At 49.2% G+C, this 27,893-nt stretch overlaps 1 protein-coding gene across 2 annotated transcripts; it reads right to left on the reverse strand.

The window, feature by feature from the left end:
• Window positions 1-998: 998 nt before the first annotated feature.
• LOC133267737 (Golgi integral membrane protein 4-like) lies at window positions 999-27,622 on the reverse strand. Of its 2 annotated transcripts, none has more exons than XM_061450260.1 (14): window positions 27,068-27,622; window positions 21,252-21,326; window positions 21,019-21,068; window positions 19,345-19,398; window positions 15,807-15,957; window positions 13,654-13,736; window positions 10,275-10,430; window positions 9,882-10,166; window positions 9,088-9,245; window positions 5,145-5,353; window positions 3,839-3,906; window positions 3,381-3,545; window positions 2,213-2,297; window positions 999-1,527 (listed from the first exon to the last, which is right to left on the reverse strand). In XM_061450260.1, exons 1-14 carry the CDS (start codon window positions 27,252-27,254, stop codon window positions 1,511-1,513), a joined length of 1,743 nt encoding a protein of 580 aa, XP_061306244.1. In that variant the 5' UTR covers window positions 27,255-27,622; the 3' UTR covers window positions 999-1,510. The 2 variants fall into 2 exon arrangements, with proteins under 2 accessions (XP_061306244.1, XP_061306243.1); XM_061450259.1 differs by having other exon boundaries at window positions 2,226-2,297; window positions 27,068-27,619.
• Between the last annotated feature and the right edge of the window lie 271 nt (window positions 27,623-27,893).

The raw sequence follows: 27,893 nt of genomic DNA on the forward strand, positions 1-27,893 counted from the left end.
GTAAGGAGGAGGCAGCTCAGATGCATGGGTCTTGCACAAGGTGGGAGATGTGACAGCTCTGCCCTGTTCATATGACTAAGCCAGTCCAGGCTTTGAGATATCATTCTCTGTTTAGCTGCCTCCACTTTATGCTGGGGGCCAGGGACTCCAGCTGACTCATTCCTCCTTTCCTTCTTTCTATCTGAGGTCAGGCAAGATTTGCCTTGGAGTCTAAGTACTGCAGATTTCAATCTACTGAATCAACAGAACACCAGAAATACCCTGATTAAAAACCAGACCTGTCCAGAAGGAACAAGATTTATCTTAGCTCCCTGACAAACGCTGGGAGACTGGAAAGAAGCTGAACGGGATGGAATTGTATTAGCTGGGCTCGAAATACTCCTCTATACTATCATGAGTACTCTTCCTTATTTTTTTCCCCCTCCTGTGCACCAAATTCCATCCTTAGCAAGCCTCTCATGCTTGCTTGGTGCTAACAGCTTAGGGAGGTACCAAAAGCTGAGTGTACATCAGTAGGATAAGGAAGGAGGAGGTTATGGGTCTGAGAGGCAGAGGCGGGCTGGATATGTTCCGACGCACTCTGCTAATAGCCTGAGGAGGGACAGCTCTGCTGGGATGCTGCAGCTGCACCATAAATAGGAGTAAGGTTGGAGCATACCCATCACAGAAGTGGATGTCTGCTCCCATCCTGCTGCTTGCATTTGAAGACTTGAAGCAGCCCAGCAGGACAGTGACATCTCAAAGCCAAAGAAAGACCTCTATGGGGTTCTACTGCAAATCACTGGGAAGCATCTCTGCACCAGGAAGGGGATCCAGTCATTCATATACACACATGCACACACACAGACACACCCAGGCTGGTACGTGGTCATTTCTGTTGGTGCTCATGGTTAGTTATCACCCTTGCATTACTCCAGACAAAAAGCAAGCTAAATTCCTCTCCACCTTATTCTGAGGGGAGCAAAGGATGTTTTAAAGAAACACTACTGAGCAAAGTATGTTATGAAGACAGATTCCTTTGTATTAGCAATCAGTCGAGTCAGTCCAGGGACCAGTTCAGGCTCCCCTCTGCTGCCCAGGGGGTTAAAAAACATAAGAAAAACTCTCCAGCTTGGGAGGGGAGAGGGAAAACGAGAGGGTGAAGAACACAACAAATCAAAAAGTGCTTCTAAGAAAAGCAGCAGGATAAAACCCATCCCTACAGTCTGAGAGCACTTCCATGCTATTGATTGGAGAGGCAGCAATGGCCCCCCACATGCAGCTGTGATGCACATCTGCAAGCACACTGCTCAGTGCCTGTGAAGACCGTTACCTCCTCCTGCCTCTGGTCTGGGCAGTGTTCAGTACAGGAGCCAGTTCCCAGGAGGGGTTCCTGACCCCTCACTCCCAGCTTATTCCACTTTCCTTTAGCATCTCTCAGTAGTAGTCATCCTTTTTGCCATCAGCTCCCTGTATGTTTGCCCGGTCTTTCTGGTCTTGGACAAGTTCCAGGTCATCATTGTCATCCACCTCACCTCCATGATCCTCCTGCATGCAGACAAACAGCCAGGAAGGAAAAATCAGCAAGGGCTGGGAAAGGAGACCCTAAGCAGCACACTATGCTGCTTCTGAGTATAGCTGTTCTACTACACAGCTCAGGTTGGGAAATGAAGGAAAAGAAGGAAGAATCAGGAAGTAAAACAGGTCCATCTCTGCCAGGGACCTTTAGGTGTCATCAGCAAGCCACTTAGCCAAGACACAGAGGGGGCACAGGCAGAGCTCCATCCCTTGTTGCCCAGAAGGCACCAGGGTGATCTTCTCTAGTACTTCTGCTCTCAAGCCTGGGTGGCCTCCAGTCCTTCTCCTAGAGGGACTGTCAACTTGACACTGGCTACAGTAGTCCTGGAGCTCTGACACACAGCAACAATACCTGGTTTTCAGTCAAACAGAGGAGCAGTTGCTATCTGACAACTGTGGCCTAACCTGCACACCACCTCCCATGCTTGTTTGACTCAGGAGTGGGACATCACTTTCTTCTGCCACAAATACCTTTGTTCAATAAAGGGAGCAGAGGTAAATGGGTCCAGGTTTGTTCTGGAGACCCCCTTCACTGAGCAGAGACAAACCTGAAGTCGGTGCTCACATCTGGTTTCCTAAAAGCTGAGTCCTGCTCAGCTCCTGGCTACCAACATACGCAGGTAACAATCACACCAGAGAGGGAAAGAGGAAGAACCTTGGTGTCGTACAATTTCTTGCTCCTGATCTTCTTGATAGTCATCCATTGGGTCTTCCCTGGGCTTGGCAGGTCTGCCAGCATCCTGGAAAATACAGGAAATCAGATGCTGCTAACAGTGCTCCAGCCCACTCCCACCCCCTGCCAGGGATACAGCTGTCTTGCATTAGAGCCCCAGGTCTGGAACACTGGGAAACAGATCAGGAATCAGGGGACAGCAGAGACAATGAGGCAGCCAAACTCCATCTGTACTTTCTCCACCCAGTCTCTCTACGCATATGCCAGCAGCAACTGCCCAGCTCCTTCCTTTGTGGAGAGAGGGCCCCAGGGCCCCTGCACATGCTGCTGTTGCAACAAGCCTCAGGACTGCAGGCAATATACAAGTCATTTAGGGCAGAGCTTTAGGGATCACAGCACAGCCCTATTTGAAAGTCAGGTATTTATGTCACTAATTCTTTCCCCATTTTCACTAATCTTCAAGCAGTGCTGCTCAGCTGGTGCCAGCATCTCGCTCTTGTTTGATTTCATTGGCCTGCATGTCTTTTTGTTCTTTTTAAACCTCACTACTAATCATGATTTTAGAGCCTAACAGATAAAACACTCCTTTTAAAAACAAGCAACGCTCAGCTGCTTGTCAAAACAAGCTAACATCTCCCTGATGCAGAGGCTGGGTTCAGACAGCAAGGAGCACTTAGCAGGATAAATGGATTCCCTCTGCAAGCAGGCAAGCAAAGAGCCAGAGCTCTCATGTTATGACTGCTGCACACCCACCCCAGGAACAGCAGTGGCTGCATTGACCAGACCCTGAGCTTAGGGCTGTGGTATTGTCTCCGGTTTTGGTCTCTCAAGTGCTTGAAGGGACCCAGCACCTCTGAGGTAATAGCTGTGGAGTGAGCCATCTCCTGTTCAAGTATCTCTCCAGCCATGCTGCAAATGCAAGGGTTGACTTCAAGAAGCAGAGAGGGCAGGGCCAGGACAAGTTCTGGTACTGAGGAACCCACTGATTCTCACTCAGAAAGGTTTCTCTTGCCTGCCATATCCTTGCAGTTGGATTGTGGATCCGTTCAGGAACATGATATTTTCCTTTGGGTCCTTAAGCTCCCTGCCTCCCCCCATTCATAGCTGGGATCTCTCCCTGGCCCCTGCTGGTTGCCCTCATGTCAGTCACCTTCGGTGGCTTCTCCTTAGACTCTTCTTTCACGCTGGGCTCCTTGAACTTCTCCAAACCTCCCACCTTCTCTTCAAAGTCAGGTCTCTCCAGCTCAGCTTCCTCAAACTCATCCTCACCTTGGTTATTGGGATCCTGGGCAGGATCTGCAGCATCATCTGGCATCTGCACAAGAAAAGCCTCTTGTAAATAACCGGCAGCATATTCCCTCGAGAGACAGAAGGTTTGCTGCCTTCCCCAGCAAGCAGGAAGTGCTGGCTGGTAACATTTCAGTCACACCTCTCTTCAAGCATGTTAGTGCTTGAAGGCTTCCCCCCCCCCCCCCCCCCATCTTTGTTATCCCTCTGAATCACTCCAGAGCCAAGGAGTTTGGTTTGTTATAGAAAGCATCAACTTAAATGGGATAGCTGGATTCTTATTCCAAGCTAGGGCTGCATCCAGCTGACAGCGTTACTCACCATTGGTTCCTGGACAACAGTCTCTTTCTGAGAATGCAAATTCTCCTCCCTCTCAATCACTCCTGCATCTGCAAGGAAAAGGGACAGTTACCAGTGTACTCTCTCAAAACCCAGTGTCACCAGTCAGGATTCCCACTGTTGGGAACAGCTGTATAACTCTATGTCAAGTAGGGATTTGCTTGCTACAGCTGCCAAAGCTGCTTCCTTGTCCCTGAGGCTGGGGCATAAGCACACGTTGAAGCCTGCCCATAACTTCTTGATACATGTCCAGCCCTGGTACTCATATGCCTGCCACCACAGACTGTGTGCTTCTCCCTGCAGCATCAAAGAAGCCTGTGTGACAGCAGTGTTCCAATGGGACAGCAGCACAGTCAAGGCATTTAAGCCATTACTGTAGTTCTTCATTCCAGTTAGGATCCAGAGTTCAAGGGCTGTGGGTCCTCACTTATACCTGCCATGAGGCCTTTTCTTTTCAGGGTAGAATTCACTTTGATGTGAACCAATTAGCTCTGTTCCTCTAAAGGGGCCTGTTGAAAATCAGGTCAGGAAAACATTAAATAGCAACTAAACACAGCTGTGGGAAAGCATGGGGATACAGAATGTCCTCTCCAAACAGGCATCTGTACACACCATAGCTGTCACCTAAGTGTCACTGCTCTGGAGGGGAGGACTTCACTGCCCAGAGTGAACCTAGCCAATGGTTCCAAATCCAGAGCTAAAAATCTACTGTCAAGAAAGCAGGCTGAGATCATCTTTATAATGTTTAATAGGATGCAAGTCAGCATTTCAAATGAGATCCTCACAGGAGCCTCCGCTCCCAGCTTCCCTGTCTCACTGCCTTCAGGACTGCAGCAAAATGTTAGCTACATGAAAAGCCATGCACTTAGTCATTCCCCCTCAGCCTAGCAACACGCAGAAGTAGCATTAGTCACATCTACATTTCAGTGGCTTTTTGACAAAGGTAACTAGCTGACTTCCAGATCTTCCAGGTTATTTCCACATGTGCAAGAGAAATTGATGGCAGAGTCTGTTTGCAGCAAAGAAATCTGTTTACAAAGCATTCACACTGTATCCCAGCCCCTTGAGCACAGCAGAGCATCTCTGTGCAGAGTCTCAGACTGGATGCCTCTGCTGAAAGCCCATTTTAGCTCTGCCCTGCCTGCCTGGCTTACTGTAATTCATTTTTGATGTCTTTATTTGCTCCCAAGGAAATTTGCAGCTTCCCTCTTCCACTCATAGACATACATAACCCACCTTGGTTAGCAGTAAGTTAGTACTGGACAGCACAGGGTTAGGGAAACCATACCCATTTCGAGCTCCTCATCATCTGTCCTTTCCTTCTGGCCTTCCTCATCAGCTATCTGATGCTCTTCCCCTCTCTTCTGCTCGGGTGCCTGTGAGCTGCCTTTCTGCATCTCTTGCCTAGGCCTGGGCTCAAAATGAAGGCTCTTGGGGTAACTGTGAGCTTGTTGTTCATCCATCTGGGCATTCACTTTGTTAACAATGTCTTTCCAGCTGCAACAAGGGCAGGAAACAAAACAATCCTTCTGCTTCAGTATATCAAGAGCTATTTCATAATGCTGCTATTTCACTATGGCAGAGGAAAAAAACAACTCCATCATCAGCAGAAGTTTGTCTTAATTTAACTTTCTGGCAGAACTAGCAGATTGCATTAGTTACTGTGATAACTGCCTGAAACTGGGTATTTAACATGCCAGAAGTACAAAGTTACGCTTTATAAACACGATTTATTGTAGAACTGCTTTAATATTACTCATATGATACAATAACACATCCCCATAGCAATAAGCTCCAGTTCCAAATAGATACTTACTCATGCCTCACACATACCCCAATACAGAAATGATGTCTTTGAAAACATACCAAACCTAAAAGTCCTCTTTATTGTTCCAACTTCATTTAAAATGAAGGTGCTAAAGGAAAACTGTAGAAGTGAGGCCTGCAAGGAGGAAAACCCTTTCCACATAACCAGGAAAGCTGCAGTACAGAGCTGACAGTTTCCGTTGTCTGCTGATGTTTGTTTCAGAGCTACAATGTCCTCACAAAGCTTCACGACTGGGATGTGTATACTTAAAGCAGCAGATGTTTATAAAAGTCTTCCACAGCATCTGTGCCCTGTACAAACCCAAACTATGACAACAGAACCAGCTGAAAACATCTGCATATTGCTTTGGTTTACATGGGAAAAATGCTTCACTGCTTCACTCAGAGGGAAGCCACGTTCCAGTGTGATTTCCTGCTTCTCCTACCACCACTGCTCAACTGCTTTGATCCATCTACTGACCTGAAAAATCAATTATTCACACACAGCTCTATCTGAGAGAGTTCAGGCAACCCCTTTCAGGCAGCCACAGTCAGGAACTGCTTCCTCTGTAATGCTTCCACCTCCCATTCTCCTGCTGTCCACATCAATATCTATGCCTGCTTCCTTCGTAGCAGGAGTGCCTCAGAGGGACAAGTACTTGATACCAAGATACTTGCCAAATGCAGCACATCTTTCATTAATGCCTCTCTGCCTGCAGCAATGGCACAGCTCACACAGATAGCCAGAGGCTCAGCAGCAGAGGACTCTGCAGCTTAGCACCATTCCACTGCATGGAAATGGATTGGAGGTCAGAGAACAAATACTATTGAATGAAGCCCTGAAAAGCCCCGAACGCTGTCTCACAAGGAATGTTTTCCTCCCAAATATCCTTACTCAAGGACACCTTTAGAAACAAAGGATCAAGGAAGGGATGAAATCACGGTAATGGGGACTCTTAAAAGTGACTGAAACAACTTCTAACCTGAGTAAGTTACCACCAGTTCCAAGCAGGATTACTGCTTGGCTTAGCCTGAGCCAGATGGCATTTAGAAGTCTACTTAAGACACCTGAGTTTTTAAGTGCTGAAAAAGAACAAGTGGCCTTTGCTTTAGCAGCTTTTCAAAGCCAGCATACTACCACCACCACACCAAACCTTCAGTGAGAAAAAGCATAACCTTCAGTCCAGTTTTCCCCATTACAAACCCATCAAAATGCAAACCGGCCATCAAGAGCTCGTCTGGAATCTGCTGGTCTCAGCCACCCAATGCAGCAGTTCTTGGCATCGGATGCATGGCCTCTTTTGTACTCTGCTGCGGTTTGCTGTTGTTCTTGGCACTGACACCTTCTGGAGAAGGTTGGTTTATGCACTCCTTATCACCAAGCTCATGCAGTGTTAAGTAACAGCCTCCAGCTGCTCAGTGTGATAGATCCAGGCACAGAAAAGCACATCAAACATACCATGATCTCTGTCCTTGCCAAACAAATCCAATACTTGCATTTTCTGTTTCACAGAGGAGACACAGCATCGTCTCTAGGCTCTACACGGCTGAGGAGAGGCCATTCTGCCATCACAGTTTCAACCCTCACCTTCAGCTACACCCACACAAGTCTCTCCCTATAAAAAGGCAGAGTATTCTCTGTGCTGTTACTCCTTGTGTCCATGCAAATTCCTTTGAAGGAATATGCAAAGCACAATCTCTGACCTGGGAACATTTCAGGTTAAGTGAACAAACAAAAGTGACAGAGAAGAATGGGAAGGATCAGGCTGAATTTAGAAGTAAATCCAGAAGCCTCCTCTATTGATAAAACAGAAATGAAATCTGATTTGCTCCGGTGAACTGGACAGATATGACCTGGACACACACAGAGAATAAGCAAGTTAAATAAGGAAGCACTATTTTCAGAGCCAGGTTTTGGAGCACGGCCAGGCTTTGATGAATTGCAGCCTGAGAAAGACATGTTCTTCCTTTTGCAAAACAGCTTCTGCTGCGCCTGTACAGCATCCCCAGCAGCAGGATCCTGGTCCCTGACTAGACTCCCAAGTACTACGGTAATACAAGTATCGTACTGTAGGAATGATCCACTCTGTTACCTGCGTGGAATGGCTCATGCTGTTCTCTGAACCTCTGCCCTTTGTAAGGGACTCACCTCCACAGAGCTCCCTCTGTTCTTGCACCAAGAACAGGTCTGGAGAACACACTGTGCTGAGGATGCCAGATAGGAGCAACAATCCCAGAGAATTTTAATGCCAAGGCTTCAGCTAAGCTCAGAAGATTGTACCAGTTCCAAGTCTTTTCTTATTGTAAACCCTGATCCTTGTATTGATATGATTGAACTGGTTTGTTTGACCTGTCTAGGTGAAGCTGAAGTTTATATTAACTACATCACCTCAAATGCAGGTATGCAGGAACACAGACAGGATGAAAGCCTGGGCTGTCTGATGGATTTTGCTGTGTCCTCTATTACTGTAACCTCTTCTACCCCATTCTGGATAAAACCCAATAGTTTCAGGACAAGAGGTCTCAGACCTGTGTGACTTTTCATGTGCCCTGTGAAGGAGAATCCCTAGCATCCCTCAGGAGTGCACTGGCAACAGGAAGCCAAGCTCCATTCCCTGGGAGGAAAGGAAACAAAGGAGAGAGAATACAGAGTTTGGGATGTCTTTGCCCTAGAAGCAAAGAAAACATCCTAGTACCTGAATTGGGGCTGGCTGCCAGCTGCCTGTAGACTACCAAGTAACCTTGGAGATGAGAGGCTCTCAGATCTTCAAGGTCTGGTTGTTCCTGCAGAGCTTGGCACATTACAGATTAATTAGTGGCAAAACTGGATCACAGCTCTAATGTACAACTTATGCCTCTCATTCATAGAAACGGAGGGAATTTTTAGCCACCCTTGCTGCTGCATATGGTGCAGAGTATCTCCAGCTTGCTAAACAAAACAGGGTATTTCAGTCACCATCTATGAAAGGGAGGAAATTTCTTCCAGTGAGTTCAGCCTCCCATCCCACTCTCTCCTCTAGCTAGCAGGAAATGCACGGTGACCTGATCTCACTCGGCAGGAACTCCTCTTTCTCTCTCCTCCCCACACAAACACTTCACTGAACAGTTCAAATACAAAGGCAGCCAATAGAGCATGCACCATCAACATAAGAGCCTTTTATTTTCCAGCACAGCACCCACAGCAGACTGTGCACTCCATCACACAACATTGCCTGCAACATGACTAGTGCTCTGCTTCAGCTGAGATCAAGACCTGGCAGCGACAGTCGGTTACAAGCATTAGATGGCAGTGGAACCAGTAACAAACACGTTCTTCAACCACCTTTCAAGTAGAAACCACAATAAGCACAAGAAGTCGGGGATGAGCCTGTATGGTACCTCTCAGCCTCAATACTGCAAGCAGAAGGGAGTTTTACTTCACCAACCTTTGCATCTGGACCTGTTTGCTCCCTGGAGAGTGGTGGTTGTCTGGTGCCTGAGGTTTTTCTGCTGCAGAGGGCTGTTTCAGGTCAGAGGGTGCCAATCCAGGAGCCTGGCTTTCCTCATTGCTTTGAACATGAATGCGCATCACCATCTTTAGATCCTGCAGAGAAGACACATGCTTGGGATACACACAAGCTCCTAGTGTGATACCTCAGCATCTCCCTTGCATTCAGGCAGGTTTATGGACCAGGGCAAGCCTTTATCAGAGAACAACAGATTCAGAAGTGCTCCAAAACAAATCTACAGTGCTACCCAGCTGGCCTGCAGTAAGAGAAGTCTTTCTCCTTCCACACAGCCAAGAGGAAAACTTGGAATTTATCTGACCCAAGCTTTTCTTGGGTAGGCGAATCTCCAAGAGGAGGAACAACAAAACCGCCTCTAAAAAACATCCTGCAGGTTCCCGTTGGAAAGTTACTGTAATTCCAGTGGAACCACACTGCAATTGTCTGGTTTTTAGATACCTGCTTTCCATAAACTCCCTCTCTATCACCCCAGGAGTCAGGGGAGCTGCTTTTATGATTCACTCTTTGCAGGTCCAGCAGGATCCAGAACAAGAACCCGTTCATCTGAGCCCAGCCACTAAACCACAAACCCTTAAGAGTGCACAGGAGTCCGAGGCCTGAGGCCAGGACAGTTTCCACATCAGGGAAGTGGAATGCACACATGCAGGTCATTACAAATACCAGAGCTTCGAGCCTCAGAAGCAAGTGCTACAAAACAAGGGCGCAGGACTTACAGGGTTCCCATTTGGCAGACTGTTCATGGTGCGGGTGAAGCGGACCACGTGCCCGTCCCCGCGTCTCACCGGCCAGGCTGGCAGAGCATCTGGCAGCGAGTTGGCATCTTGCCTTGGGGCTGGATGTGGATGGGTAAAGAGCACGTTGGCTTGTGGCCTTGGGCCATCGTTACTGTACGAGTTCTGGCCCTGCAGCAAAGGGCCACCTGCCTGCTTCTGAACCCCGGAGACTTGTGAGGCCAGCGGGTTCCCAAAGGGGCGGCTCTCCTGGTTGACTGGAAAAGCCTGCAAGGAAGAATGGATGAGAACAAGCTCTGAAGGAACAAGCTCGGTTCCCTCCTGTTCAGCCCCCTGCAGAACTCTTGTCCCTGGGGTTTCCTGGGAATACCACACCTTCTGCCTCACAAGCTGCAACTGGCTGTTGGCTGGCACCATGGGCTGCTCCTTCAGCGCCTGAAACTGCTGCTGCCCCTTCCCAGCACCTCCTCCTTTGAAACTTGGCATCTTCTGTAGAGCTTCCTTGAGCTGCCTGAACTCTTCCATCTGGGCCTGAGGGGATGAGAAGTGTACAGAGAAACCTCACACAATAACAGGGTTAAACCACTCCTTGCTGAGAAGAGCCACTTTTTTATAGCCAGTTGTTCAGCATGGATACACTGCTAAAGAAGATAGAATTTCATGTATATGAAAGGCTGGAGATAACACCATTAATGTTTAGTCTTTAGCTTTCCCTCCAGATTCCAGTCTTGCATCTTATTGCATACCCTGGAAGTGCTGGCCCACGACATCCATTCTTTGCCCAATGCATTTAGTGCTTAAGCCATGGACACAACTCCAGCCTCTGCACAAGAGCTGTATCCTAGGTCCTGTTAGGTTTGGCTCCCTCTCCTCCTGTGCTCACACACGTGTACCTCCAGGTCAGCTTTTCTCTTTCCCTTCCTGCGGAGGCATTTCCCCATGGATGTGCTCAGCTCAGCAGGGCTGACAACAATTGGCACAATCCTCCTTGACAATTCAATTCACTTTGCAAGACAAATGAGAACTGATTCTCTGGGACTCTTCAGCAAATGCAACACTTCTCTCTCTGCTGCAGCTTATTTCTTCCATCTCCAAAAGTAGGGCTTGAGAAAGCTACTCAGGAAGAGCTCCTCACTCCCACCCCAGCTATTTATAGGGAAGTGCCGGGGAAAGCTTTTCATATGCTTGCCAAAGGTACCTGGAAAGGGACCAAACTAGGGTCTGGGCAGAGTAGGAAAGCTTCCAAGCAGCAAGGAAAGTGCAGCAGGAAATGAATTCCTGAGCAGGCTCTGGTGATTTGTGATCTTCCCCCTGAAATTTGACCTTAACGTGAAGAAAACAAACCAAACCCCAACAAAACCGCTCAGCAAAGCTAACATAAAAGGAATGAGGAAAGGAAAAGGAAGCCAAGTTCATGGCATATAGCCCTAGCTAGTGGGAGACTGCTTCCAGTCAGAACAAGCCAGATGGAAGCAGAGCTTGTACCCATCAAAAGCCTGTTAAGGTGGTCAGCCCAGAGGGAAAGCGGCTATAAACCAGCCTTAGTGCACAGACTCCCACACGCCGTTTGCACCCCGTCACAGCAAGCTGTGCGTGTCTCACTTGATGCCTCCGTGCCTCATTTTACCTGGCAGAGCAACTGATGTGACAGCTACTGCAGGCTGGGCTTGGGGAACGTGTTAGAACCCTTGGAATGGGAACGTGTTGTCTAGAATGCAAATTACTCCTCTAAACTTCCACCTGCCAGCAGGAAGCAAGACAGGATACAGTGCAAATTGCCACGGCAAAGAGAAGCCTGAGCCTTTGTAGGTGTCTGCTCCTCCACATGGCACCTCACCCCGCTGATGGCAACCACGGCTGCGTTCATCTTTGTGATGGGAATCACTGATTACACGCTACAAAGGGCTGATCAGAAACGCAAACAGAACCCTTTAACACTAGGCTCTTTGTCCAAAGATCCAAGGAATTTTCTGAAATCATTGGGATCAACCACTGCCTCTTCTGTAGGAGCCAGAAATAGCAGGCAGACAGATGGCTGGAGCACAACTTCATTACACGACTGTCTGGTACACCCAGAGCAGGCAACTGAGCCCTCTCCCTCACCCAGGGCAAATCCTTCTGCTCATTCTTTGGCAAGCAATGACAGGGAGCTGCTTCTTACAAACCACTTTTCCCATTGGACTCAACACTGAAGGGCCTGAAAGTTAAGACTGGCAGCACAAACGCTGCCACCACATTTTCCAGCCTCAAGTGCTTGACTTTTTAGCCTCAACCACCTCTGCCCAAGGGGTTGTGATGCTGTTCCGAGTGTGCACTAGTCTGCCCAGCTGAACTGCTGATTGCTTTCTCTAACACGGCACAGGCAAACAGCATTTTAAGGGTACTCTGCTGAAGTGGAATTCAGGAGGTGTGAATGAATGTAGGCTTGCCAGGGGCACCGGGGAAGCTTGTCATCTCATGCTGCTTCAATTCCCGGCTTGGGCTCGCTGGACTGACCCCTACAGAGACTAGAAGTCTTTGTTTAGCTTCCAACAAGTACACTGCAGGCAGCATCACTGCAGAGGATCCGAGCAGCCGTGTGGAGGAGCAGGGTAAAAGAGCAGTTCAGTGCTAAGGCATTAAGGCAGGCAAGTCACATACACTGATGGTGCACCCGAGACCCCTCAAACCACATCTGACATGAGCCAGAGAGCTGTCAGAGCCACTTAAATCCCTCCTATTTTGCAGGGCAGATCCAGTCAGAACTCAAGAACAATCTTGGAGTCAAAGCCCACTGCGCCCTCCACCTCTAGTTCAAGTTCAGCATCCAGTTCAGGGGAAGAATCGGCTGTCGACAGCATCTAACCAAAACCAGCTCCTTGCTTCTGGGCTTATCCTATAATCCCAGGGAGTGCTTGACAGAAGGCTGTTAATTAACAACAGAAAAGGCTAATTCAGACTGCGAAGTGACTTGTAAAGTGTATTTACAAAGCTGCTTGTGTCTTGGCTCAGCTCAAGAGCCTCAGGCACTGTAAAGACATTAAATCCTCCTACCTCTGCCAGCATAACCCCCTTTCTCCCTTTCCCAAGTCTCCCAGCTTCAGGTGGATGAGCAGAATTCATTGAGGTTGGGACGTGCAGTGTGCTGAAGAGGCTCAAATCACGAGCACAGCACCGTATGAACAAAAGATTTGTCTTTCCCCCTTGCAGGAAAGTGCTTTTCTGCCTCTCTAGCTTTAAGCCACCACCACTTGTATTGCTCCAACACTTACTAACTGAACACCTGCTTCTTTACTTAGCTCCTTCCCATTTCCAGATTCCTTATAGATCTCCCTCTCTACTAAGGCTTCACATGGAGTTGTAGAAAGGAACCTTGTTGCCAGGGTTGTTGAGTGTCTGTAGTCTCAGCAAGCACCTCTGCATTGCTAATCCTCTCTGCAATTAGTTATGGGCAAAACCAGGGGCAGTTCGTCATCATTCAGGGTATTTGAGATGTGTGTGAGTGGAGGAGGCATTCAAGGGTTGGGAATGTGCTGGTTCACACTCACTTGAACCAGTGGCTTGTGTAGCATATCCATATTTTCAGCTACTGGGATAGATTCCAGGCTGGAGAGCTTGTACAGAATGCATCTTACAACCAGCACCATTTTAGGCAACGGACCACACTGGGATACAGTTGATAACTAGATTTATTACTTAGAGAATACTTGATGGTGCATCCAGACCCCAGTGAAAGATTGTCCCGTGTGGCCACAAACAGCCCCTTGCTGGTTACCTGGGCATTAAGGAGCTGCGAGTGAACTTCCTGGTGGGCCTTCCGAAGCAGCTTGCTCTCTTCTCTGAGTTTAAACACTGTATCTGCAAGAGAAGAAGATATTTGCTTAAGAAAGCTATTTTTTCAAGTGTCCCTCATAATTAATTCCTCTTGATCCTGACAGATCTCTCCAAGCCCAGGGATTACAGTGAAGCACTAACTAGGGATTAGGCAAACACACTGACAAACCTGAATCCTCCTTCCTGTCAGCACTCAGGAGTCCTGCCCATCCAAGGAACTTCCTTCTCTCCAGAGTGTCTCTGCTATCACCATCAGGTCAGGCTCTGGCTGTGCTTGCTGTCAAGTTTGTTTCTTCATTTCCCTTACCCATTGCAGCTGAATACCAGGAGAGCAACAGTCACTGCCCCTACCTGTTGTAAGGGAAGGCTGAGAAGCAACTAGAGGAGAGGTCTGTCCTGTCTCCTGAACCCACAGCAGATCCAAGGAGGTTCCCCCCTACTGCACAGAGAAGCTGCCTCTTGAAAGGATGGCACAAAGACCCCCAACACACAAAGCAATCGCAGGACAGCTTGGTCCTCAGGCACATGTATTCCCTATGCTGTTAAGTAACAAGCCTGTGCCTTGCAGCTCCCAGGCTGGGCTCCTTTCAAGCTCTTTGCACACTAAGTACTCCAGTGACAAGACACACAATGCACTTACATTTCACTGCCTGGAACATAATTGTGTATCCTCCAATAAAGACTGTCAAAGAATATCAGCCTTATTTGGGATGCTGAAGCTCTCTCACAATATCAGCATTGCTGCATGCACTGGGATTTCTGTGCAAACATAGCTGCATCTGCCACTACGGACAGGGATGGGAATGTTTCCCTGTAAAAAGGATGGTGACTTTGCCATAGGCTGAATTCCATGCAAGATTCCAGCTCTAGATTATAGATATTTCTGATTACAGTGGTACATATTTTTATATACTATTCATCCCTGAGACAGGACATTCTGCCGTTGAGGCTGGGTGCCTGGGAAGATGGACAGCGAATGTCAATATCCCAGCCTTAAGCCGACCTTCCCGACCAGCTTCCCTCTAGGAATCCCTTTTCTGATCCTTATTCTCCTTCCTCTGCACAATTTCTTTTCCTTCTTCACTGAGGGTTGCGTATTGCAAGAAAGAGACAATCAAATATTTAGGTTTCATTTGCTTGTGTTCAGCTTCTCCCTTCGAACCCAGGAGTGCTCAGAGAAAACACCCAAACAAAACAGGAGCAGATTTCCATCTCCCAGACCTAATATAAGTAAGAACAGATGTGAACCTTAAACCCCCCCCCCCAATCTAATTAAAGAGCAGACTAAATAGAAACTGCTCTTTGGGAATTACAGGGATCAGCATTCTCTGCAATATTTGCAATAGTAAATGCATTTTATAGAGCTACACCATTAACTACAAAAAGTATGTTTAATTTGCTTCAATGTTAGCATTTACAGAATTCTAGTAGTGTAGAAATTGGTTTTTATTGTCAAAAATGTACAGAGAAGTGGGAAATGTATATTGAACCAGATGGGATACCTAAATGTCACAATGCTGTATCTGTGCCACATCTGTGCCCATGTCTGCCTAGTTACACTCACCCACCAGAGAAAGGATAGGGTAAGGCAGCATTATCCGATGGATGAACCTTTGCTTCTTCTCCAGCCTACTGTGGAACCACAGGCATGCACCTCTACCTTAGCCTCATGCCTTTTACTTTGGGATTATCTTATCCTGAGTGTCACCTCCTTGGGACATGGACTGTTTCACAGGCTGAATACCATCAACATCTGGCACAATGATTTGTTCTCTTACCTGGTCCTGCACAAATTCCACACAAGATAAGTAGCATGGATGTGTACTATGAGTAAGCAGACAGCAAAGGTCAATTAGGCTTTTAAAAGAACACTGTGAAAGCTGGTGTTGACAGAAGCCAGGGATGCCCCATGCAGTGTAACAGCACAGGCAGCTCTGAACCCCAGAGAACTCCAAATGGGGTACAGAAGGGCTAAGGCACTGCACACTCACGGTCCTACAGTGTTCCTGCACTCTTCTGGGGGCCTGTAGAGGAAACACTGTCCTCTCCTGAACCCGGTTTGTCGGTGTTTTCTCAGCTCTCCATCACACTCACCCTGCAAGTTCGCAACTTCGCTGTCCTTCTCCTGCTGCAGCTGGGCATATTTCTGGCTATGAGACTCCAGTGTCTTGCGATGTTCCAGTTTCAAGCTGTTGTGCTGCAGCTGCAGGTCAAGCAGCTGCTTCTTGACATCTTCATGCTGGTTCTGAATATGAGAAGAGGGGACAAAGTCAGTACAAGGTGAAGAAGAGTGATTTAGCTATTGCCAAGTGCTACTCGAGTGCCTGTTTAATAAGTTGCTTGGGGAGGCAGAAGAGGTGGTTGCTCCTCCAATAAGGTAGCCAGAAACCCCCGATACAGCGGGATATTCTTTGTGCTCAGTGGTTCAGGAGGGATGTGAAATGCCAGTTAAACTCTGCTGCATGAAGCAGTTTGGGAGGTGTTCCTGAAAGCTACTAAACGGGAAGCAGAATGTGGTGGCAAGTCCACTCCTGCCTGAAAAAGAGATGGAGATTCTGGGGCACAGCCAAGAACTACTCCTACTCCTTCCCAGCTTCCCTGCACACCCTGCTCTGTGAGAGCAACACAGGCTGTGTTAGCTGATCCAGCACAAAGCCAAGGTCCTTTCCAGACTCCCAGCCATGCTGAAGGACAAGACTGCTTGCAAGGAGAGTTTCCCTGGTGCACGTAGCATCAGTCTGCACATCTCTTTACAGGAGTAGTTCACCTTTAAGTAGGGCTAAGGTCCAATTCCCATTGCCTTTGGACACCCAACCCCTCTGGTTGTTCTCCGTTTGGCTCGCTTCCTGCTCGCCTGGCTGTTCTCCCACCCACCACTCCAAGCTGCTAGAACAGGAGGGAGGAACCTTTTGCAAGGATATCACATCCTCTCACATAATGAGACCAGAGAGAGCTCGCATCCCACCCAGTAACGTGGGGCTTACAGGCATAAAAAGCCAGGATAACAAGACTCTCACAAGACCACAGACTATGTCAAGCAGGCTAAGAATTCATCAGGGCTGAAGGGCTGTTCTCTTCTCCCTTTCTCTCTTGCAGAGCCCTAGAACAAAACATGCTGAGACATCCTTTTGCTCAGACCCACTGAACCAGAATTCACCTCCCTTTTTGTTCCCATGGTAACCCTGAGAGTCCTTCCACATTCAGTTTGTCAACACCAATCATGTATGCAGATGGACAGGCTGCAGGTGAACCCTGGCCCTTCCACACAACAGCTCCTCAGGACTCAGGCTGCAATTTCCAGCAGCATTCCTGTAAAAACCACCTCCTCTTCTTTTCTAGAAGCCCCAAACCTCTAAGTGCTATCAGTGATTGCATTTATCCCCAGTAAAACAAAGCATCTGTGGCCCAGGCATTCTCCCCTGAAGCAATTATCCTCCACTAAAAGAAGAGAACTAACTGTACTCCAAAAATACATGCAATGCAGAGGAAAAAGCTATTGGTATGGAGGGTCCCAGAGACAGAACAAAGGAGTGAGACGAGGATGTCAGGTTAATCACATCACCAGATCAGGAGGGAAAAGAGAGAATAAAAGATTCCTGCTTCGGCTTTCAGAGACGTTCGGTACTTGCTGTTCTCATCAGAGCCTCTGGCAGAGAGCTCTGCAGAGGAACCACATCCCTCAAATCATTCTGATACTAAACACCTCAGAAGCCACCAGCGTTAGCAAGTGGGAACTGATTTCTTAAAAGAAACCAAGCAATCGAAGGCATTTTTAGTCCTCATCAGCTCAGGTCAATTAATTTCTAGCCCATATTCTGCCTGGCAGGGGATGCGCATAATGCCTGTCCCCAGACTGCTCACAGCCGGGAAGAAGGGAGGGAATACTCATCCTTTGCTAGCAGCAGGAAGCTGAAGTGCCTTGACCAAGGTCACACAAAGCACTGGAGGCCCAGGCAGCTCATTAAGCACACAGAACATCCTCACTCTGCTGGTTTCTAAGGATGGATGTGACCAATGGATGCAAGATTTCGGAGGACTCTAAAGGCGCTGGGTTTTGTCTGGAACATGCTGTGTTGGGTTTATTTCAGAGAAGCATCTCATTCAGGATGCCACCTCATCTTCCAGATATCAGGAGTCCTTCAGCTGAGCTGTATGAATTCAGGCCAGCTTGTCCTCTCATCCCACCTCCCCTTTGCTGTTCAGACAACATGTAGTGCCCAAGATGCATGAGCTATGCAGCTCTATCTCTGGGGCAATGGGCAGGTAAAGAGAAAGATATTAAGAGTACCTCAAAACCATGTATTGCTGCCACGATTTAGAAGCAGCTTTGTAGATAGCACAGATGTTCATCAGACATAGATGACTTCAGAACAGACCAGAGTGAGAGCAGTGGCCAGAAATACCAAAGCCAGTTATGCTGATGTGGCTTCATGGATGTCTTTGGTCATATTTGGGACCTGCAGCGTAATAGAATCGGATGCTTCTGTTCAGCATAAGTCTGCTTCCTAGGTGATGACACTGCTGGCAGCAGTCTTCCTCCTGAGGAAGCTAGCATCAGTGGGAAGTGGTTTTCGTCTGTGTTCCAGTACCAAAGTGTTACTCAGGCTCAGAACTAGCTGGAAGTTGGGCTGAATACTGCTTTTTTTGGGGGGGGGGGGGGGGGGGGCTTGGGGAGGAGGCTGAAATCTCCCTCACTGCAGTGCCAAGGGCTGGCCTGCCTTTCAGCAGCTGTAAATACAGCTAAAAAAACAGATTTCTCCCCCCCAAAAAATAAGAGGAAGCAAGAGAAAGGGAGCCAGGACAAACGGCTCCCACTGTCCCCTTGAGACAAGCAAGCCAGAGCATTCTGCTCAGACTGCAGTTGCTATGAAGAGGAACATTGCTATTGCAAAGCGTTCCCAGAATCCGCAGTGCTGGATAATACCCAAGAGACAGAACTGTACTTCCCTTTTCCCGACGCTTGAATCCAAAAGCCAGGCAGCTGGAGGTCCAGCTCTGCTCAGGAAATACAACCCAGTGGTGCTAAGGGCTGCTGGAACATAGCCCTCTTTCTCCATCCCAGAATTAAATTACCATTTCACTGCCAATGCTCCAACTGAAACCATCTCACCCCCACCAGCACCAGGCACACTTGCACTGCTCTAACAAAAGCAAACTTTAACATCCAGATATGCTTTAGAACGTCAAGATATAGCATGTGATAAGCTATCAAATGCTATAAGATGCCTGCCTCTGAGCCTTTTGCAAGGCCTGGAATACACTGTGTTAGCCCAGAAGGGCAAGTTACAATGAATAGACCTATTTTCACACAAAGAGACCCAGAAAAGAACATTCTGAACAACAGAACTCCTGTGAGATAAACTGCACAAAGACTTCCATTGAAATGAGGTATAGGTGAAGGTTGTAATCCGACACAAAGCCCAACAGGATAAATAGGAAACTCCCATGAACCTGAATAGCCAGGAAGGAATGTGGATCAGCACCACGGTGTGGTCTCCTCCCTCTGTGCTGGCACTAGCTGCAGGAAACCCTGCGTCCCTCCTAGGCACCTCTGGTCAGCAAAAGCACCGACTCTCCCTCTAGGGAGCATTCCTTAATGCCCAGCAGATGCCACACCAGACTCCTCCCTTACCTTAAGTATCTTGTGCTGGGAACTGAGGGCCCCGTATCTGTTCATTGAGTCTTGCTGGAAAGAAAAAGATCCAACAGTGTCATTAAACCCCAGGAAAACCTAAGACAGGAAACACCCCAGCCCAGCACCTGCCCAGCCACTGCACCCCCAGCAGCTTCCTGCTGGTCCTTCACGCACACACACACACACACACTGACTGGGAGCAGGGTGGCCAGCAGAACAGGCAGCTGGGCACAGCTGGAAGAGAACCTTTGCACAACAACCCAGCCAATTAACTAACAATGAGCTAATTAACTGCATGCCCTTGATTCACGTTCCCAGTAGTTCTCCCCAGTCCTTTATGTAGGACAGGCCCAGTGCTGAAAGAGCTTTGCACAGTAAACTCCCCCCAAAGTAGGCTGAGCAATCCCTGCAGCAGCTGAGGAGGAGGAGGCAGCCAGCACCAGAGCTGAGGCTTTCACCCACACACACACAACCTGCACCACTCAACCAAAAACCATCACTGAGCACTTGGCTAAGCCTCAAGGAAGCTCCTGCAACCAGGTACAGCTGAACTGAGCTCAAGTGACACAAACCAGCAGCGGGAGGGATTTACACATGTCCACAGATGGGTCTGTACCAATCTAATGGATGTGCTTATGCCTTGCTAACGGTCACGTTCATCCCCTTTGTGCCCAGGGTACCATTCTTCGCTGTAGCATCTCAACACAGGAGGTGTGAAAGCCACCAGCACTCACAGGGCAAGTTCCCACAGCAGCAGTGGCACCCACCTCAGAGGGAACAGGCTGCAGCTCTCCCTGTTACAGGCACTTTCACAACCATCTGCTGGGATCTGTGGTTGAGTAGCTTAAAGCAACGGGGCTGAAACACTAAGCAGCACCATGGCAGTGCAAACTAACCAGCGTGCAGAGATTTCCACTACAGCCCACAAGGTAACTGACAGGTTAAATACTCACTATGGCATGAAATATTACCAGCACAAACTGCAAGGGGGCTGCCCAGCCATGAGAGCATTCAGATATTCATCCATGAGTTCCTGTTAACAGGATGACATTCACTCACAGATGAGCAGGCTAAAAGAACTACTTTTCTCCAGCATCTCGTCAACAGATGCACTGAGAAAGGAATATAAGCAGCCTTATAACTTGAAGTGAAGGGGACAGGCTGTCACCCAGGGATGTTTCTTCCTAACCCTCACTGGAAAGGCCTCCTCTTCCTGCAGAATGAGAAGTCCACAGGGTAGTGGAAGCAATTTGACAATCCCTGGAGACAGAAAACAATGGATATGCTTCCCAACACCACCATGGCCTTTTGTCTCCATGCTCCCTGTGGTGTGCCTTGCATTCAAGTTCCCCAGGACTCTTCTGTACCATGGAACAGCAATTCTCTTTCCAGACTGCAGCACAGGACTCCCTGCTACCCCACGAGCTACTCTGCTGTCACGCAGGGGAGAACAGGCAGAGCAGCTCTAGCACAACACAGCCATGCCCCGAGATGAAGTAAATCCTCACACACCAACAGCCTTGCAAAGTGGAGTCAGCCAAAGTTCACCCTGTACCATACACACTCGCAGTCTCACACATGCCAGACACCCCTGGCCTCATGATTGTGGTGGTACTAGAAGGATCTTTACCATTCTCACACGCACAGCTCTGAGGAACAAAGTGAACCTACCTTCTCCTTGTTGAGAGCTTCCTGAGCCTCTAACTTATACACTAAAAAATCTAGAGAGGGAAGAAGAGAAAACAGTTCAATGAGCTGGAATTTAACGGCAGGGAATAAGGAAATCAGCCTCTTGCTGAGCAAAAAGCTGCAGCTCAGAAAACGCTTTGTGTACGACACACACCTCCCCACAGAAAAGCTGGGGCTTGGCTGGCCACCCCTCTGCACCCATGCAAGAGGCTCACCTTCCTTTGTCTTCTTGTGTTCCCCTCGCTCCTTCTGCAAGGATCGTTCCAGCCGGGATCTGTGCTCATACACAACTAGGGAAGCAGAAAGAGGCAGAGCATGAGAGAAACCCTAAGATTTCTTCCCACATCTTCCCCAAAAGGGGCATAAGTGGACCTCAAATCCTGCCTTGGACTGCCAAGGGGCCTTTCCTGTTTTCATCACTCTGGATGTCCAGGCTTGAGCATGCAGTAGCTCATGTAAAATCCACACCAAGAAAGCAACAGTCCTGGCATACACGCAGATACCTGATGTTCTAGACAATGAAAGGGTCAGGTGCATCTTGTGAGCATCTGCGCTTGGGTTTTGCTTTGGAGCCTAAGCTGCAAAGCCCAAAACCTGGCTTTAGTGACCAGTGGCTAAACTCTGTATTTGTGGAACAAATCCACTACCAGGCTTGAGACAGTCAGAGCCTTTCAGGTCATCTGTTCTGCAGAGGAATCATACAACCATAGCATGGTCAGGGACACCTTCCACTAGAGCAGCTTGCTCCAAGCCCCATCCAACCTGGCCTTGAACACTGCCAGGGATGCAGCATTCAGGAGAGACATCTTCTCCCCTTCCACAACCCAGCCATTCAGTGGCCCTGAGGCCACTAAGGCAAAGTGAGCCAAGCAGCTCCCTCTCCCATTACACACAAAAGAGCATCTGTACTCCGCACAGGAGCTGGGAAGGGAGAGCAATGAGGCTGCACCACACAGCAGCCACATGACAAATGCAAGTGTCAGAGAAGCTTCCTGATGGATGGTGATGTTAATCCACTCTGATGGCTGAATGCTACCCAAGAGCTTTCCCAGAGTCACAGCACTCAGCTGCAACAGGCTCCTCCATCCCCTCCACAGGCTGCCACCACGCCAGAATGGCACCGGGCAGCAGTTCAGAGGGGAGGAGCAATGGGAGAAACTTGCCTCCAGAGCCAAGATCTTTGGGGTCAGGCTATGCCATGATGCAGTGTCCAGGAAAAGGAACAAAGCAGGATGGTATCTGCATGCATAAAACAAGTGCTAACCCATTCCAGGAGCCCCAAGGACTTGTGTTCTCACAAATGAATCTATAGAGAGAGCCAGCTCCACTCAGGTTGTATGGGAGCAGCAAAGCCAGTGCAGGTCCTGCACTATCAGGTGGTTTGCTGCCTGAGAGCAGATACTCCAATCTGGAGAAATAAGAGACATAAGACATCCTTATGCGTCCCTAATATTCACAGTGTTGACCATCAGTAGCACCAATGATAATGTAGATGCTGCTCTCAATGTATAGTGAGGAAACTACCACATTCTCCAATCCATTACAGCACAAATACATGTTTTCCATCAGGAAGGACATTTTCCCCTGCTGAGCACACTGCGAAGCAGCAAACCCATCACTGCTGCTGCCCAAGTGTCTGCTTCATAACAGCTTCAGGTTTAGGAACACTCTTTCCATGGGACTACTCAGATGTCACCCTGAGGGCTTCCCCAGCCCAGAAAAGCACCCAAGAGACTGTGGGTCCTTCTTCAGTACATGACAAAAAGCTTTATTGCATGAAATTGTCATCTTCAGAACATCAGCCACTTCCCAAAAGACCTGTGGGCTCTGGGCACTTGTTTCTGCCCCAAGCGCCTCACTTTCTTTCAGGCTGATCTAGCAGAGCACCCAAGGACAAGCCTTTGATGTGATGGGGACCTCACACCAGCAATGAAAAGTCACAGCTGTTGGGATTGTTGGGGATGCCCAGCAATTCCCAGGCTTTACCAAGCCCTTCCATGTACTCCAAGCTTCAACTCTGCATTTACCCCAGCAGCCCTGGCCTTGGAGGAATTCCTCCTGCAAGCAGTTCGTGTTGTGTCCCAGTCGCCTGAGTAGACTCTGTTTTCTTCTGGTGTAAGAGCAGGGTTAGAGATTCCCCCCTCAGGAGCAGGTTGTCCACCCCTCCAGGTCCCACAACAGCCGGGGCAGGCACCAGCCTCACAGTTGTGCTGTCACCCAGACCAAAGTGCACAGTGGGCCAAGTTCAACAGCTACAGCCTCACTCAAACGAGCCAAGCACTCCCAGCAGGGACCGGGCAAGGAAATAACTGTTTCGTGCAGAAATATCTGCTGAGATGACCCCAAGCCACAAGGTCTCACACAGTAAATGGGAAACTAAAGCATAGGAAAGCACAAGCCTATTGCTGTAGATGCTAACACACCCATAACCACAAATCCTAATGCAAGCATCACAACACAGAGGAGTCTTCAAGAACAGTTCCATCCCATAAGCTGTTGCTTGCAAAGTTTAGGAAAAAATCTGTCTCCCTGATATTTGTTTTCTTTACTAAGACAAGCTGAAGTTACCTCCAGCAACTAGAAATGCAGTTGTCCTCTCTCCTGCCATTCCTCCAGGTTGACAGGGCCCAGAAAAGGTGGGTTCAGCTTTACACAAAGCAGTCAGTGCTCTCCCTGCTCATGCCTGTGGTGGGATACATCAACAACTCAGCTGAGCTGACCAGCATGGCCCAGTGTGGCTTCAGAGGACAGGAAGCCAGGAAGTCTTTAACAATTTTCAATTACAGGAGAGAATGGAGGGTGGTCAGGGTCTAAATCCAGGCTGGAATTCGGCCAGAGCTCAGCACTAACGCCCCGTCACCTGCTGCCAAAGGAGCTGAAATGCAGAACTGGGGCTGCTAAGACAATGAAATCCCCTGCAGGGCCTTGCCTTCGGGAAAGAACAGGTCAGGTCTTGCACTGACTTGTTCTCACTCTCTCCCAAAGCACAGAGTGATTGTGTAAAGGGGTTGCCTCATAACCCCCACAGTGCTAAGATGAACTCTCCCTGCCAGGTGCTTGAGAGATCCATAAAGAGAGGGCAATTCCAGTCTTGCCACCAGTCTCAGATTTTACTCCCCTGCTCCTCAATTTACCCCTGCCTGAGTAAGCCATGAGCACGTGCTAGCTCCCTGCTTTCATGGAGCAGGGCAGCAGAGGCATCGGTTGTGTTGCTCTGGTTCTGCTAAAGCTATGTACATAGTTCGTTAGACCACTTCTATGCCAACGATACGTGCTGTGGGAAGAGTCCCCACACTGCCCATGCCTTACAGCTCCAAGCAGCTCTCAGCATAAAGAGACCAACACCAACTCCTAGACTGCACCGTGCTCCTTCCCTCTCATAGCCCATCACCCAGAAAAAGGCTTTCTTCTCCTTGTTAGAAGCATCAGATACTCCTGCCAGTCTCCATCCAGTCACATCACAACTACCACCAATGGCATCAGTCACTCAGGCTCAAGAATCATCCACAGCAAGGGACAAGGGGAGCAGAATGAAAGCCTGACTCATCACACCTCCCTCTCTGATCCAGAGAGATGGCAAAGGAAAGGGACAGAATAAAACACACCCGCTGGGGAGGACAGGAGTGCCGCATTCTCAGGCTCAGCCAGCATGCAATGATAACCTCTTGTGAGAAAGAATCACGGAATCAATCCCAGACTGCTTTTAGTTGCAAAGGACCTTAAAGCTCATCCAGTTCCTACCCCGTGCCATGGGCAGGGACACCTTCCACTAGAGCAGGCTGCTCCAAGCCCCATCCAGACAGCAGCCTGATGTTGTCAAGCCCCACCAGGAATGTCAGATGGAAGTGCACTGTAACTGCACCTTCCTTCCCATGTGTTCAAGCAGTGCTGTTGGTTAGTGAACTGACCAAACTAAAACCTCTCTAATTGCACAAATATTGTGCTCGGATACAAGAAGGGTAGGAAATACTTGATAGGTAGGAAATAGTTGATAGGTGAAAGGAGACACCTGAAGCACTGGTTAAACAGCACTGAATTCCACTTTGGAACAGCACATCCTCCTTCTGTAGAGCTGGAAAGACAGAAATGGGATGCAGAAGACACAACAATAAATCAGGCCACGAGTCAGCACAGGGGCAGGGATAGAGCGCGGAGCCCCAACTCCCCGCACCAAAGCACCAGCAGCACAAGAGCCATGGCCAAGTGTGCAAGATGCCACTGTGCAGTGAGTCTTCCATGAGTGTGGCTCCTGTCTGCCAGTCGCCAGGCGTCTCCCACCAGCCAAAGCCAGCAGGAAGCCTTGCCTTTGTTAAAACTGTTGGACAAGTAAGTGTCTTCTCAAAATAAAGAGGGTAGCTATGGCAACAACTGTATTTAGGAATGGGAGGACTGAGAGAGGGTTAGAAATCCCAGCAACAGGCTACAGCTCTGCCACTCCAATGTATTTGGGTGCAAAACCACAGGAGCCTGTCTCAGTTGTTTGCTTGGGCCTGCAGTTCCCAAAACTGGGGTACCCCAAGGCTACCACTGTCAGCTTATCCTCTGAAGAACCAGCCCCTCTTTCCAAGAGGAGCAAGAGATGCTGACACACCAGAAAGGAATGTGAGCTAACTTCGGCCCTGCTGATCTTCGCATCTCAGAAACACAGGATGCAGGTGGGAATTGCTGTGGCTGGGACTGTGCAACACATTAGGAGCTGTAGCTGTTTGATTGCCGTGTGATAGAGCAACAAGAAGTAGAAACAAGGCATAAGATCATACCAGTGAATCTATACACACACTGCATCGATCCACAAGATTCATTGGCTCTTTTAAAGCGTGTTTCCTTGGGAGACAAACCAAACACATACACCACACTCTGCTTTCCCAGTTTACAGATAGAAATACACAGCCCTGAGCACAAGGAAGAGCTCTGCATTTAAGCACAGTGGTCTAAACCCACTTGTTATAAGAACCTCTTGACCTTGACTCACTAGACCCACAGGCAAACATACTTTGTCCACACAAAATCCATCCTGTGGGCACTCCGGAACCTTCAGCATTCCACACCCAACCACTGGCTACCAAAGAGCTGATTCCCACCAAACCTCTCTACAAGGACCTCAGCAAACCCCTCTGGAGACTCCAAATCTAGTGACAGATGCTGGAAACTTTGGCAGATGCAGTGAGGCTGGGGTGATAGACAAAGACAAAGAAGAGTTCAGCAAGGGAGTAACATCCTCAGCCTTCCCTGCTGGGATCTCTCCATGGGCTAAATGCCATTCTCCCACAGTTAAACACGTCTGTAAGGAGGACAAATGAGGGGAGAAAAGGAAGGGGGAATATACACATTATGCTTCCCTTCTGGCAGCTCTTGCCAGAGGAACCAAGTGGTGGTCAACAGGCTCAGAAAAGCCAGTTCCTCTTCCTCCTCCCCTCTTTTTGGGGAGCTGTGTGCCAGCATCTGTGAGCCCCAAACAAGCAGGCAAGACCTTTCTAGTCACAGATCAGTCTCTCTAGAAGCAGGTGGGCTGTTGAGGGTTGTCTCCTTGCAAACGCAATAGGCAGCATGATGACAAACTTTATGAAAGGATCCCTTGCCTGTCTCTTCCCTTTCCTGACACTCCTGCAGGCCAGAGAGCAGAGCCACATATCGGAGCCTGCCCAAGCAGCTTCTCCAAGTCCTGCTGGCATCTATACTGCTTCACATCTAGAATGTCACAGGACTAGTCCTCACAGCCAAAGAGAAGTACAGGGACAAGAAACAGAATAGATGTGACGCAGCTGAACTCACCAATCCAGCACCCTCTGTTCCCCTTACTGCTGTGAGCAGCAAGTTGGATTCTAGGCTGTTCCAACTGTAGACAGCAAAGGGGGAAAGAAAATACATGCCAGCATCTTTCTGGAGCTTTTTAAAGCCAAAAGCTGAACCACAAAGGCACCCTGCTCATCAGCAGGCTGTGCAGCAGAACTGACAGCGGCTGTGTTGGGAGAGAGGGAAAAGGAGGGAAGTTCAGGCAGCGTGTGGACACAGAGAGCAGGTCAGAACTCACCTTGGAGCTGGGCAGACAGCGCTTCCTGCTGCTGTTTGTATTTCTGGGCCAGGGCTTCAGCGTTCTGCACCTTTTGCTGCAAGTGGCTGTAGATGAAAACTCCCGAGCCCAGGCACGCCACGGTCACCAGGCAAAACCCGGTCTGTAGGAGCCCCTTCTGCCTCCTCGAACACATGCCGGTGCCCATGATGGGCCCCGGGCACAGCGATGCTGTAGCGCTGCCTCTCCGGCGTTGCTAAAGCATCTGCTCGGGTTTGCCCAACAGCCCTTTTCCTCCGCAGATCCCTCGGCAAGGCGCGATCAAAGTCTCCTCTTCGCTCCTTCCCAGCCCTCAGGGAGGCTCAGGCGCTCCAGCAGCGGTTTATTCCTCATCGCCCAGCGGAGGGAAGCGCAGCACAGCGCCGGTACCCGACAGCAGCTGCCGAGGAGCCGGCGGGAGCATCCTTCATCTCCGAACCGCTCCGGGGGAACCGGCCCGGGGCCGCCTGGGCGGAGGGGAGAGAGGAGGAGGAGGAGAAGGAGGAGGAAAACTTTTGCTTCCCATGTGCTGCAGCGCAGGGGGGGCGGGAAGGGGGCACCGCCGCCTTTGGCTCTTCCCACCTCCCTCTCGGCAGCACCGACCGGAAAAAATAACCCATCGGGATAAGGAGCGCTTCGGCCCCCTCCCCGCGGCCTCCCCCCGCCGGCAGCTCCGGGAGGAAGCGGCGGCACCGGGGCCCAGAGACGGGCCAGGAAACCGGCGGCGGCGGCGGCATCCGGCGGGACCGAGGGGGAGCCCCCGAGGGGACCCGCTACCGGCGGATGGGGAGCAGTGCCCGGGGTACCC

This window comes from Pezoporus flaviventris, unplaced genomic scaffold (genome assembly GCF_033815535.1).
Source record: "Pezoporus flaviventris isolate CSIRO_AGI_PZ_B2104156 unplaced genomic scaffold, CSIRO_AGI_Pfla_v1 ptg000009l, whole genome shotgun sequence".
Taxonomy (NCBI): domain Eukaryota; kingdom Metazoa; phylum Chordata; class Aves; order Psittaciformes; family Psittacidae; genus Pezoporus; species Pezoporus flaviventris.